The 14783-nt window shown below is 37.6% G+C and overlaps 1 protein-coding gene across 4 annotated transcripts in view; it reads left to right on the top strand.

Annotated features, from left to right (window-relative positions):
• Positions 1-14783, top strand: part of PCGF3 (polycomb group ring finger 3) — a 55596-nt gene that overhangs the window by 28390 nt on the left and 12423 nt on the right. For 2 of the 4 annotated variants that reach the window (XM_031063199.1, XM_031063200.1), the window contains 4 exons: positions 2991-3053; positions 5736-5853; positions 10595-10691; positions 14363-14418. In XM_031063199.1, coding sequence (XP_030919059.1) covers positions 5745-5853; positions 10595-10691; positions 14363-14418 — 262 coding nt within the window. In that variant the 5' untranslated portion in view covers positions 2991-3053; positions 5736-5744. Of the gene's footprint in view, positions 1-1453; positions 1490-2990; positions 3054-5735; positions 5854-10594; positions 10692-14362; positions 14419-14783 lie in introns of all 4 variants that reach the window. The other 2 variants (XM_031063201.1, XM_014310118.2) reach the window with 2 other exon arrangements.

Raw genomic sequence — 14783 nt, 5'->3', positions numbered from 1 at the left:
GTTTTTGTTTTGCTTTGCTTTGTTTTTTGTTTTGGGTTTTTTTGGTGGGTTGGTTATTTTTTGGTTGGTTGGTTGGTGAGTTAAGTAGAGTTTCGTGATTAAAGAACTGAGGAGTGACTTCTTACTATCCTGGAAACATGGTTTTGAGGGAGAAGTGTGGAAACCCAGGGCACCATGAATATTTCTCCGTCTGCTCTGGGGTGCCCTGACCCCCAGGGGACCACTGACTTTGACCCTCATTCATGGAGAAAGTTTCCTAGACTTCAAGATAAACTAGAATCTACAAAAGCGTGAAATAGATTATAGAAAGTAGTGTAGGTGTATCACATGGTGAGAAATTTAGGTTTTGGGATTTTTAGTATGTTGTGGATGGAAGCAAGATGGAGGGCACAGGGTGTTGTCCTGGATTTCTTCATGCTGCTTCTTCCTTCTTCATGGGTTTGAGTGGCATTTTGTAATTGGGCAGAAAAGTCTGCATTGCGGGCTCTTTGGGATCAGTTACTGGGTTAAAAGGGAAAATAATCTAGGTGTCAGTTCTTAATTGGAGAGTCTTAAAATACCTTGTAACAAGAAATGGTGAGCCATTTTGTGCCTTCTAATGAAAAGCTGCTGAACTCATAGTAATGAGACTGTTTTACTGATAAGAAATAATGAACACTTGAGTCCAAACACAAATTACGGTCTCAAGTGCCTTCAATCTTGACCCATAAAAACTGACAACTGGTACCTCCACAGAGAAGAACTGTGTTTGGCTCCTGTGTTCATTTGTTGACTAAGTACAGAACAAGACTTTAAATTTGTTTAATGAAGTGTCACAGTTCAGTCAGCGGATTGAATGTTTCAAGGTTATCTATAGTTCTTAAAGTTTGAGATTGCTTGCTGTCCAAGGTTACTATTTGAAGAGCTAAATCTCAGAAGAACTAACAATTTAATTTAGAAGAACCTAAGAATTTATGTTTTACAGAGATTTGGCTTTCTTGGCTCTGACTTTCTTAAAACTAAATTAAGGTGTGGTATTTTCTCTTGTCTGCTAACCGCCGTGGGGGTTTAGTGGGAGCCTGAGGTTCACAGTGTTCAAATGAGCTGTTAGGTTTGGAAAATGATAGTGTAAATGTTCAGAATTTGGTCTGTCCTCTAAATTTACCTGTTTTTATATTGGATGGTAGCTTTCTGTGAAACTTTTGCTTATGAACTTGAGTGTGATCCTGTGATCCATGCTCAAGAAGCTCTTGAGCACGTGTCTTCTACAGTGCCTGATGGGTCACATTACAAAAGAAGGCAAATGTAAATGGTGTCTTTTAGAGCTTTGCTACGCCTACTAAATCCTGCACAGTCTAGCACAGTCTAGTGAATCTCTGTAAAAAAAAAAAAAACAAAAAAAAAAAAACAAACAAGTGTCAATTGGGGGATAATGCTTTTGGTCTGATTTTTTTTACTATATATATGTTTTTAGGCAAGAAGGTATCAGCCTGGGTTGCGCTTTGGAAAAGTAAGCTTATCTCCTATTATTGGTTCAAGCTGGTGTGCATGACTTAAATGTCGACGTGATTCTGTGTGTTTTCTTTTTGCAGCAGCCAGGTTTATATGTTGTGCTCATGCTAACTTCATTGAGTTGGCGTCTCTAGGATTTTCTAATGGTCATCAGCAGCTTGAGATCAGTCAATATAGTAAGAACTTCAGCTTGCTTAATACATGGATAGGCAGAGGTAGTAAATTCATGGGGTCATATGATGATTGAGGTTAGAAAAAGATCATGTCTTGCATGTAAGGTGGTTACCTGTAATAGGATGTCAGGGAATGGCATGACTTGTGTCAGCAAAGATTTAAGTTCGGTATTAGGGAAAGGTTCTTCCCTCAGAGGGTGGTTGGGCACTGGAATAGGCTCCCCAGGGAAGTGGTCACAGCACCAACCCTGACAGAGCTCAAGAAGTGTTCAGACGATACACTCAGGCACATGAGAGACGTTAGGGATGCCCTGTGCAGGGCAGGATTTGGACTTGATTCCATGGGTCTCTTCCAATTTAGGATATTTTAAATAATCCAGCTGCTCAAACAAGAGTAGGCTGAGGTCAGACCAAGTGGATCAGTGTGTTATCCAGATATTTGTCTGTGCTTTTAAGCTGCGCTGTTTCTTGGGAATATGTATTTACATTTGTGTGGTTTTTGTTTTTAAGGTTAGATTACTTGTTTTGGAGGTATGTGAATTCATTTTTAGCATTCTTTTCAGTATATAACTGTTTGAGAGATGGGAAGATGAGTTCTGTGAAAGAGGTCATCTGGAATTCAGGTTTTAAAAAATACCCCTTTTTCAAAGGGAAGTTGTTTAAGGGAGACCTGGATTTGTCTGGAAAATAGAAAAATTGCTTGTGTGATTCTTAGTCAGACTTGATGTTTAGGATTTTGTGTAGTCTTGCTGTTTAGTTCAAGTTTGTATGAGATTACTGGCATAGATTTTGGTGGGGTGATAACAACTTGGCTGTCTTGTATGATAAAAGTGGTGCTTAACTTTTGTTTGGCACTAGGCTGTAGAAACATGGGCATCTTGGGATGCCTTCCCAAGAGCAGATGTGTGGTTCAAGTAGTGCTAGTACCCCTTCTGAACTGGTAGTGTATTCCAGATAGGAACATGAAAGACATTCTGTATTAGCCGCCTATCCACATGGAGTGTTTATTCTTAAGCATTGTGAGTAGTAGCCTAACTTTGTATTTCCTAGTATGACTTTGTATGATCTTCAAATGCAATAACAATAAGAAAAAAAGTAGTTGATGATGAAACCTGCAATTATGTTATTTACTTCCCTCTGAAGTGATACAGAACAGACAGGTGATTAATGTGGAATTACTTACATAATTTGGAATTACTTTATGTTTTTAATTAGTTACTATGATTAGTGAATTTAATTTCTTATATGAGGTTGTAACATTAGCGTCTCTATTTTTCTTTATGTGTGTCCTTAGTTCTGCTAATTTTTTTTTCTATTTCCCTCTAGGAAGCAATTCAAGTTTTCTGCAAAGTCTGAGCATTTATGTTATCTGACTGAACTGACATCTTGGTAATATGCCGTTTTTTGCGAGCTCCTCTCTACCTTTCTAAATAGATATGAAGTGGTCTGGCCTTTTTTAAATTTTATTTTTATCAATTTTTAAATTTTTAGTAAGTCCTCTTGTTGTAACAAGTTGTTAACTGTTTTGAAAAGCAAGAGAGACATTCTGAGTTCTTTGTTTTCCCAAGACTAGAGGATGTGGGTCACAATTGTAGAAGACACAGGTTTAAATAAAGTCTGACACTGGTAGCTTGCTTACAAAGCCAGTTACATCAAAAGCTGTGTTGTTTATTGGAGATTCAAGGTGTGCTGAAGCAACCATGGACTCTGCATAAGCAGAGGAGAGATCCTTCTCCTGTTTTAGTAGCTGCAAGAAAGCAGCATGGGACAGGCCCTCTGGAGAAATGTCCTTCTGTAGGTTTTATCACCTTTTGAGGTGTCTGCTGCCCTGGAAAGACCTCTTACCTTTCTGTTGCTTCTTCCAATAGTTCTTATTTTCAGTCCTTCAGACATCTAATGAGAGTGACTTTCTGTGCTCCTTCAAAAAACCAAATTTTTGTAAGGTTTATTTGATAGGCTTGCTCTTGATATTCTAGAAGATACTCATTTTTCCAGTGCCAAAATGTGTATGATTTTTTTCCTGTTAGGTTGGAAAAGTATGTATTATTCTTGATATCCTCTTTTTTTTTCTTGATATCCTCTTTTTTTATTACTATTTTGTATTATTTTTGCCTTTGTTGTATGGTTCAGTCAGTGTTCTCATAATATTATACTCCATCTGATTTTTTTGTTTGTTTATTGATGGTTCTTCTAGTGGCAGCATTTATGCTGCTGTTCTAGAAAAAAAAACAAACAATTTCTTTGCTTCAGATTTCACTGTTAAGTCTTTGGCTCTTTTGCCTTAGAAGTGCTTGGATTTCTGCCTGTGGTTATCCTGAACACCTTCTTCTGAATTCCTGTCTAGACAATCAACTAGTTGTATTGGTACTGCCTTTTTCAGGATCTGTTTAGGCTAATTTCTCTTTTGTCCATCATGAACTGTGTTTTTTAGCATGCCCACTTTCATATTAACTGGTGGCTTGATGCCATCCCTTGAGCTCTTCTTGAAGAGTGATGTTGAATAGTTCTTCCTCAGCACCACAGAAACCTACATACCTCATGTAGTAGTGTTTAACTGATGACCTCATGCACTCACCTGAAAGGATTTAATGTGTGTCTGGTTTGCAGAGGGTTAAAAATAATTCTAAAATTAGGAAAGTAATTCAGGTTCTAAGTAAATGTTTTTCACCTATTTTGTCTACTGCAAAACCGAGCTGTTCTTTTATTCTTCTTTAATGGGAGGTTACTAGGTTTATAACTAAATCTCAAATACTATAAAATAATACCGATTTTTTTTCTCCCATTGTTTACTTCTTAACCATGAGAACTAGAAATCTTCCTAGTCTTTTTTGTATAGGACAGTGCAGATTTGAATAGGTGAGTGTTAGATATGTTTCTCCACAGTTCACAGTGGAACATTTCGTACTTCTCTGCACTGGAATAGTTCAGATTGGTGTGGAAGTTTGCCATTTGATAGTTCTTTTTTCTTAGTACCACTTCACTGAACATAGGGAAAAAAAAGATGACAAAATTGAAGATCAGACAACCTTGTTGCAATATTTCAGTGTGAAACTTAGGGAACATGTGTCACCATTCAAATTCTGAAATGTTTTCCAAACTGAGCTAGATGAAAACCAGTATTTGTGAGCCAGGGACAGTAAAATCACTTTAAAGGAAAACAGTGTAATTTGGTGACTTGTGCAGTACGAGAACCAAATACAGTAGGTTGTAAGCAAGTATAGCCTGGTCTATTAATTGACTAGAATGCTGGTCAAGTTCTGGTAATAGTACAATTTTCAAAATGTTTTGAAAAATTAACAGCTGTGTTTAAAATGTAACAGTTTATTTGTAAAGGCATGGGCTTTGTGTGGTGTTTTCTCTCTAAGCAATTGGGATTACTGCAAAAAAAATTAAATGAGCTTTTTCATTTTTGATTTCTAACTTTTTTTTCAAGATGTTTATGCAGTCCCATGCTCAAAAGAAAGGAAAAATGTTTAGTTCAAGTTTTAGCACAACCAGCTGCTCCTCTGCCAATGAAATTACTTTAATCTGTAATGTAGTGTTCAATTAACTTCTGTTTAAATAAAAGGGATTTCAGAAGGTTTACTTGCCAGCCCCATTGAGAAACACACTGAAAAAATGCTTTAATAGAGTGACACAAGGCAAACACTTAAAAGTGTGGTTAAACTGAACCGTTGCTTTGACTTTTCAATTGCCAAAACACTTTTGAATCTGAAAGTCACCTACTCTGAGGATTTTCTTCTTTCATATTTTGTGCGTTTTCCATCATAACTAGATGGAATATGATGACTCAAGCTACCAGGATCATGGGGTTTCGTCTTAAATCTGAGTCTGTTGGTTGGTAAAGGAACTTATTAGTAGACATTTTCTATGCAGTTGCAGTACTGACTTGCAAAATAGTGTGGAGTTTACATTGTTTAGTTTCTGTGAAGTGGCATAAAAGTTGGTGCCGCCACTGTGCACGCACATCTGTGTACATTGTGCAAAAGTCTGAAGCTGGGTTAACACAAGTTAATAATTTATTCCCAAATGACTACAGCTGTGTTACTTTATGATACATCTCTTCCACAGACGCCAAAGATGCTAACAAGGAAGATTAAGCTTTGGGACATTAATGCCCATATAACCTGTCGTCTGTGCAATGGATACCTGATCGATGCTACTACTGTAACAGAATGCTTGCATACTTGTAAGTAGAAGTATAATTAAGTTAAAGTTGCTGACTTGGTTTCTGTTTGTAAGTGGTCACAGCACTTTTTTTTTTGTTTTGTTTTTTTTTTTTTTTTTTTTTTTTTAATAATTGAAAAGCAAGTAAAACATATTGTATGGTTTTCAGTTGAAATTTCAAATAGCTATTGTGCATCAGCCAAAAAAGCATATGCTTTACTAGACTGCTTTTCTTTAACAGTTGATTTGCTTTTTTAACAAAGCAAATGGAGGGAACATTAAAGCTGTTCTGCATAAACTTGAAGCCATATACAATTAGTGGTAATGTAACTATTCAAGAATGCAGTCTGTCTTCATGTTAAAGGAATGTGGAATACCTAGTTCTCTCTTCTGTGACAGTTGATGTAGCGCATGTTCTCCACCTGGAGCCTTTCAGATGTCTCTTTCTCTCCTGTTCCTCTGCAGAAAACAGAGTAGTTTATCGATAAAGAATAAGTATGTTGTATTGTATCCTAGAAATAAGCTCGTATTCCAAAACATTGTGATAAAGTAGTTGTTTGTTGATGAGTTACTCCGTGAATTTCTATTTTCATGTCAGCTAAGGATGACTTAAAACCTTGCAACCTATCCCATGTTTTAAAATTTTTTTGCCACAATATTTGTGTTTATTCTGATAAAGTTAGCAGGTTGTTTAATTAGCTTATTGACTTAGTCCTATATTTTCTTGGAAGGCAATTATTTTGTGACTGTGTCTTTAACATAAAACAAAAAGTGTCGGCAGACTTCACCTTTTATATCTGACAAGGGAGAAAGGCAATGTTCATGATCTGTCAGAGATTTTTTTTATTGTATTCCATTTAGAAGCTCTGTTTATCAGCTGTGATGAATTTGTTGCACTTGTCACACTTCATGTTGTTCTGAATATCCTCATAGAGTCTAGGATAATAGAAGGGTTTGTTCTAGTAGAATAGTAGAATCACAGAATGGTTCTAGAATCTATATTCAGTTGCCTGGCCATGGGCAGGGTCAGCATCTACTGGATCAGGTTGCTCAAAGACCCATATAACCTGGCCTTGAATGCTTCCAGTGATGGTACGTCCACAGCTTCTTCGGACAACCTGTGCCAGTTACCCTCACAGTAAATAATTTCTTTCTAATATCTAATTTGAACCTATCTTCCTTCAGTTTGAAGCCATTCCCCCTTGTCCTGACAGTACATGCTCCTGTTCAAAGTTCATCTCCATCTCTCTTGTAATGCCGTTCAACTTTTGGAAGACTGCTTTAAGGTCTCTCCAGAGCCTTCTTGCTTCCTGCCTCAATTTCCATACTATTGTTTTCACAGCTAGGCTACTTAGTTTTGCCCAAATTTCTTTACTGCTGCTAGTTAGAAGAGTCTATCCAAAATGAGTATTATAACAAGTTAACATGGCTAACAGAGAGCTAGAGAGAGGTCATTTTTTATTGTTTTTTAAAAATAAAGCAGAGCCTCAAAAATACCTCTCAGCTGATACCATCTGCACCATCTCTTACATTTGCTTATGGAGGAAATACATGGATCCACAGCTCTATGGCGCTTGCTGCAAAAGTCAGGAAATGCACCTTACTACCTTTTCCTGCTGCTTTTTCTGGGGTTTTCTTTGGCTTGTTTCTCCCTTATTTTGACAATTTATATTTTATGAGTGTTACTTCGCTCTGTGCCCTGTATAATTAGTTTTGTGGGAAGAGGCACAGAGTCCTTCCTATGTTTTTAACAAAACTTCATACATGTTTGCATTGTTTGTATTGTGTAAGATAATGCTAGTGATACATGTTCCTGGAAAAGCATCCTTGCAAAATTCTATCATGAAATTACCCTGTCTGTTGAGATAGTGAATTCTCTTCTAAATTACACTACCTTGAAATTTTCATTGTCTTCTACTCAGAACTGCGCATTTTTCTTACCTTTTCAACTGTTCTCTAATTTACTGATCTTTAGCCATTCAAAGACTCTTTAGTAGTAAATGAAGGTCTTGGGTCCTTTAGTGAAAATAATTTGGAGGATCAAGGCCAGCCCTCTGGAAGAACAGGGCAAATCTTTGTAAAACTGAATTTAGGAGAAAGCAAAGTGTTTTCACTTTCTTTCCTACTTACTTCTCTGCTGTGGTTTTAGTTGTCGGTGACAGGTACGCCGCTAAGTCAGTTGCTTTAAATTTCATTAGTAGTAACTAAAAAAAAAGTCCAGTCCTTTTTTAGTTTGTATCTGTTCCTTGATTAAATTTCTAGGCTAAATGATACATGCAAGTCTTGTTAAACTTTGTGGTTATAATATCAGTTTTGTTAGTGTTTACATATGAAACATGTAAACACTTACAAAACTGACATTATAACCACAAAGTTCATAATGTTTCTATGTTTTGAAAAGGAAAACCTCACATTATGAAACGTATCATCTTCTGAATGCATCAGGATGAAGGTCAACTTTAACTAGATACTGAAATGAAAAAAGTCAAGGGAAGTGAAACTGTTGAAATAAAAAAAGTGAACATTAGCCTTGTCTGTTCCTGTTCTGATGAAACCTCTCTGATGTCTATAAGAAATCAGAAAATGTACAGCTCAGTTCATGTCCACAATCAATGCCTGTATATCTGGGTAAACTGAGATCAGAGATACTGGAAAACCAAAGTAATGCAAAAATCTAGAAGTAATATTGTTTCAGACCACAGAATGATTTCCATGTTGCCTGTCTATTACTCCAAAGACTTCTAGTTTCAGGAGAGTTTATAATCCCAACCTGACCCCAGAAAAAAAGAAGCTAGATGGCTGCAAGCACCCTTCATAAGCCATCTAGTGGCATTTATTTGGATGCTGTGCTCAGACTGAAACCTGCCAGAACATTAGGTAACTTGTGACCAGTTCATTTTAGGAGTTAGTGTTTACCTAGTCCAAGCTGGAAGATGTACTAACGTGGGATGATATTTTAGATATCACAGAATGCTTTGGGTTGGAAGGGAACTATAAAAGTCACCTAATGCATCACCACAGCAATGGGCAGGGGCATCTTCAGCGGCATCAAGTTGGTCAGAGTCCTTGGTGAAGCTGTGCTGGCTGTCTGGAGTCACCTCCCTGTCCTTCATGTGCCTTAGCACACCTTCTAGTACTCCATGATCTTCCCAGGGACAGAGTTAAGGTAGACGGGTTGGTGATTTCCAGATCTCTCCCTTTCTAACACTTCCTAAAAGTGGAAGCAATGTTTCCCTTTTCCTGGTCCCCGTGGATTTCACCTGACTGTCAGGACTGTCGCTGTTAGTGGCTTGGCAACTACATCAGCCAACTCAAGACCCTGGGACACATCTCGTCAGGTCCCAGAGACTTGCGTGTATTCTCATTCCCAGGTGTTCGTGAGCCTGATCTTTTCACACAGTAGAAGGGACTTTACACCCCCAGTGCCTCCTTTGCAGTTCATCTATGCAAGAGCTGTGGGAGGAGAAATTGCTAGAGAAGACTGGGGCAGAAAAATTGAATACCTCAGGCTTCTTCTTGTCCATTGTTACTAATTTGCCAGTCATTTTTATCTGGGGGTTACACATTCTTTGACCTTTTTGTGACATACTTACAGAAACCCTTATAATGCTTCATATCCATTGCCAAGTTCAGCTTCAGCTGTGATTTGGCTTTTCTGACCCTTCCCTACCCAAGTTAGCAACATCCCTATATTCTTTCCAGGATACCTGTCCCTGCTTCCTCTGTCAGATTCTCTTTTTATTGACTTGGTAGGAATGGAGTTTGGCTTCATTTTTGCAAATGGATCTACTGTTCTCGCACTCTGCTGGAGCAAACTGCTGTGCGAGATGAGGTTTTGTCTAACCTCTGACACCAACAGTGCTGTCATCCTGGGTGTGTAAATGCAAAACACAGTGCAAAGTTATAGTACTTCATTTACTGTTACTTTCTTTTTAGTCAACGGGTGTTTATGTAATTGTACTGTCTTCTTGTTTGAGAGGTAGATGGTACTATAGTTACAGAAATCCTTTTGTTTTGTGTGAAAAGTGCATTAATACCAAGACTACATGAACTAGTGCACTTCAAAACCTCCCTTCTTTTCTCCATACCTTTTCAGTTGTAACTTCAAGTGAGTGAGGATATAATTTAGTAGTGTGTTTTATGAGTACTGTTTTGGGGCAGGAGAGTGGTGTATAAATAGTTTACTTTGTAAAAAATGGATGATTGTGTGTATGCATATAGAAACATGCAACCTGATAGTGAATCACTACTTAGCAACCCCTAGCAGGACATTTTACTAATAATGAAAGTCTGTGACAATGTAATTTTTTTTTCTGGTGGAAGTTCAGCTGTAGTATACTCTGTGAAAGTTAGAATTAAAACAACACCAAGATATCCACTTTCCTGCTTTGGAATTCTTTTTGTGTGCTGCCACCACACACACTTGTTCTGTAGGTGGCCATGGTTAAAGCAAATATGTTTTGTTTAGTATCTCAATGCCAAATAGTTCCTGTAATGTCATCCATGCAAGGTGAATGTTGACCTGCTAGAAATTGTTCTAGTAAATTTTGAAGTGAGATTTTGTGTTGTGTACTGTGTTAAGGTTTTTGATAGATATAGATGCTCTAATTCTAGTGCATCCTTTCCCTGTATCAGGAAAATTTATGAAAGGTACTTGAAACTGTGTTCTGCAAGATTAGACATGGTGCACATATGATGCAGAAAAATGAACTTCTGTTCTGCTACTTTTATTCCTTTTTAATTGTGAATGTCTTTTTTACTAGTCTGTAGAAGCTGCCTAGTGAAATATTTGGAGGAAAACAACACCTGTCCAACCTGTAGGATTGTTATACATCAGAGCCACCCATTACAGTATATTGGGTAAGTATTAAAGCAGAAGTTCATTCTAGTCTGGTTCATCCCCTTTGATACAGTACAGCTTCTCTCGGAATTTTCGTTCTTGCTTATCAGCATGTTAAACATTGAAAAAGAATTATGAAGGCGACTGAGAAGGAGATACAGAATGAAACTTCTGCTATGAGTTTGCAAGGCCTTAGCATGGCAGCTTGTTCCAGACTTACAAACAAGTGAACTATACACTCAAATGTTTAATTTCTGTGTGATTTTTAATGGGATATAGTAATTCCTAATTTTGTATGCTTGGGTTGTAAAAATTATATATACGAAACATTTATAGGAATTACATTTTACAAAATTATCAAAAATTAGCCTCATTTGAACAGTGCTTTTCTGTGTGACAGTAATAAGAGAAATAATTTTCAGCTTTATTGTTCAGTTAATCTTTCAAAGGTCTGCTTAGGTTGTAGGAACGATAAGAATGTCATAGAATCATCATAAAATGGTTTGGGTTGGAAGGAACCTTTGAGATCATCTAGTTCAGGTTTCTCAAAGTTCCATGAAGCCTGGACTGACCCCCCTGCCCCGCCTCCTTTCTGGGGGTGGGGTATGCACAACTACTCTGGACAACCTCTTCCAGCCTTGCCACTCTCACTGAAGAATTTCTACCTATTATGTAACCTATATCTGTCATCTTTTAGTTTAAAACCATTCCCCCTTGTCCTGTGACTACATGCTTGTCTAAAAAGTCTATTTCCAGCCTTCTTTTGGGTTCCCTGCACATACTGGAAGGCTGCTCTATCAGCGTGTCTTCACATGAGAGGAGGTCATTTTCATGGCTCTCGTCATTTTCATGGCTCACCTCTGGACTCACTCCAACAGGTCCACCTCCTTTGGGGGCCCCAGAGCTGAAAGCACTGGTCTAGGTGGGGGCTTTTGCAGGCAGAGTAGAAGGATAGAATCACCTGCTTCAATCTGCTGCCGAGTTTCTTTTGATGCAGCCTAGGTTGCAGTTGGCTTTCTGGACTGCAAGTGCACGTTGCCAGGTCATGTTGATTTTTCCATTTGCTAATATCCCCAAGTCCTTCCCCTCAGAGCTGCTCTCAGTCACTTCTCTGCCCAGCCTATATTTGTGCTTGGGATTACCCCAGTCCAGGTGCAGGACCTTTTACTTGGCCTTGTTGAACTTTGAGCTTCACATGGACCCACCTCCTAAGCATTGCTTCCTTCCAGCATGTCTACTGCCCCACACAGCTTGGTGTTGCTGGCAAATTTGCTGAGGGTGCCCTCAATCCCACTGTCACTGACAAAGATGTTAAACAGCATTGATCTCATTACTGACCCCTGAGGGACAGCACTTGTGACTGGTCTCCTCTTGGATATTGAACTGTTGATCACAACTCTTTTGAGTGCAACCATCCAGCCAATTCCTTATGCACCAAGTGCTGCATTAGTCAAATCCAGATCTCTCCAATTAGGGACAAGGATGTTGTGCAGGACAGCATCAAGTGCTTTGCACAAGTCCAGGTAGATGCCATGACTCACCCTTTCCTCATCCACTGTCTCTGTAACCTCATCATAGAAGACCACCAAATTTGTCAGACATGGTTTGCTCATAGTGAAAGCCATGTTGGCTGTTGCCAGTCACCTCCTTATTTTCCATCTGCATTTGCATAGTCAAATTACATGTTCATTAAGTATTTTTGTTGGGTTTTTTCCTCCTTTTCTTGTCAGAAAAGACATTCTTTTTCTTTCTTTCCATTTTACGCCTGCTGATGAAAATACATTGTAATGGTGTGTCTGCATTAGCTGTTGCATATCAAGTAGTGTTTCCATTATAAAAAACTTTTGTTTGTTCATAGCACTTTTCAACATGCCTTTCTCACTTCTGTAACAATTTTGGAAGCAATGGTTTTAGCAAATGAGTCTGATAGCACTTTTACAGAAAACTCAATGTTCTGTACACCCTTACGTTGCTCAAGCTCATCCTCATTCAGGAGCCTGTAACTAAGTATGCTGTCTCCACATTTATAATATACACTCATACTCCTGTATGAGTGTATAATTAAAGGGACAGGTACATGCAAATAGGCAAGAATGAATAAATGACACGTAAGACAACATGTTTGCCTTGGTTCTGAAACCTGGGTTTTGTGCAAAAAGGGGCAGGAAACAGCATGATATTGAAAGCAGCTAGAAGGCAATTTGTTATTTGTTTTTTATTGTTAAATACGCTTCAGTTAAGTAAGCTGCTTAAATTAGTTGTAAAATATTGCCCATTGAAACTGAAACAGACTTTGTCCAGCTTACTTTCGGATATATTTATTTACTTTTTTTAAAAAATAATTGACAGTCCGGAGTATCACAAGGTGTTTGAAAATGGAGATTTAAACTCCTATTCATCTCTGTCTGAAAAATGGTAAACCAAATGTGTCTCCTTGTTTACATTTCTAAATACTGTTAAATAGCATCACAGAGTCTTAAATTCTTTGGTACCTTAAAGATCATCTGTATGATTTAGTTCCAACCCCCAAATTGTTGCCTCTGATTTAATGGTGGTGTCATACTTATATATTTTTGTTCAAATAATTTTGGCAATGTGTTTGCAGTCCATTAATGACACTTCATAATCTCAGCCTGTACAAACGGGATTGCTGCTGGTGAAAATGACATGAATTTAGGATAAGTGATATTCTGAATCTTGTAGTGCTACTTAGAATATTGTAATTACTGCTTGTAAATGTCTTGATTTGTCACCATTTCTGTACTTGCTTACTGATCTCCACTGCTGTGGAGTGCTCATGTCAGGTGATGAGAAGCCTGAGACTACTGTTGTAAGCTGTTTCTGTTCAAATCCAATTCAGGACTTGATATTGCAGACACTTTTGAGATTATGACATTGCAGCAGCCAAGGCAGACACTTGAAATGCTTCTTATACTATTTCTTAATTGGAATTTAATGTAATACTTAATTTCTTTGAATTTCTTTGAGACCATAACTTATTTGAGATTAGAACAGGATTTTTCTAGGTGAGCTGGGGATTAAAGTTTAGAATCTTATCTGGCCCCACTGTCCTGCAGTGGGATTGTTGACTTTTTGTCATTTGAGCCACACTACCTCTACAGGCTACTTAGCTAAATAATGTTTCTCACAGTTACTTTGTCCTTTTAAGAAAAAAGTAAAATTTAGTTTGTTGTGGTCTTTTTCTGTGAACTTCTCTCATGCATTTTCAAAGATCCTAGTAAAGATAACTAATCTAGAAATGTGAGAAATTAGTCTATAGGTGTGAGAAACAAGCTATTATTGATTCTTTTGTAATAAAAATGAGTTTATCTCTAAGTTGGAAAAGCGTTTTAGGTTATTACTGTCATACTTGTCTGGATGCAGAAGGACATACTCGGTGGGGTGAATTCTTCTACAGACTAGTTTTTCTCAAACTTTCATTTGTTTTCTGTCTTAGCTTGTACTTTTTCATAGTTGCTTTTGTATTGCTGTTCTTTCTGGTTTGATAGAAATACTGATTGAGAAGTAAAATTCTTCTTAGGTGAATTTAGAGATTTTTGCATATGGTTAGTACTGGAACTTCTTAAACAGAAATGTTTTCAATTAAGATCATGAACTTAAGCTTTTGATTTTGTTTTTTTGGTTTTTTTTTTGGTTTTTTTTTGTTTTTGTTTTTGTTTTTCCTTGCTAGTCATGACAGAACAATGCAAGATATTGTTTACAAACTTGTGCCAGGCCTCCAAGAAGGTAAGTTGCAGTGTGACCTTTTTAAAGGTCAGTTTGCACATACTTCTTGACATTAAAGTTAAAAGAAAGTTTCAGGTGATGAAAAGAGGGGCTGGGGGTGGGGGGCAACTGAGAAAAAAATACAGTGGAAAACGAGACTCTTTCACTTGTGTAATTTTTAGCAATTAATTTAATTTCGTACCTGTACTAGCAGCAACTGAGTGTGGGGGTGGTGGGAGGCAACGTGGGATGTTTCTTCCAAAAGCAGTATTATGTAAAGCAGAATAGTCATTCAGTTTTCAAATGTTGCCATACCATAACTCTAATTTGTTTTTGTTACACCTGTTGTGCAAGCTTTCTAGAATTCTCAGAGGTAAAATGCAATT

Source organism: Geospiza fortis, unplaced genomic scaffold, assembly GCF_000277835.1.
Source record: "Geospiza fortis unplaced genomic scaffold, GeoFor_1.0 scaffold274, whole genome shotgun sequence".
NCBI classification, from domain to species: domain Eukaryota; kingdom Metazoa; phylum Chordata; class Aves; order Passeriformes; family Thraupidae; genus Geospiza; species Geospiza fortis.
The sequence above is the reverse complement of the archived record's forward strand: the minus strand, read 5'-3'. Positions and strand labels throughout refer to the sequence as shown.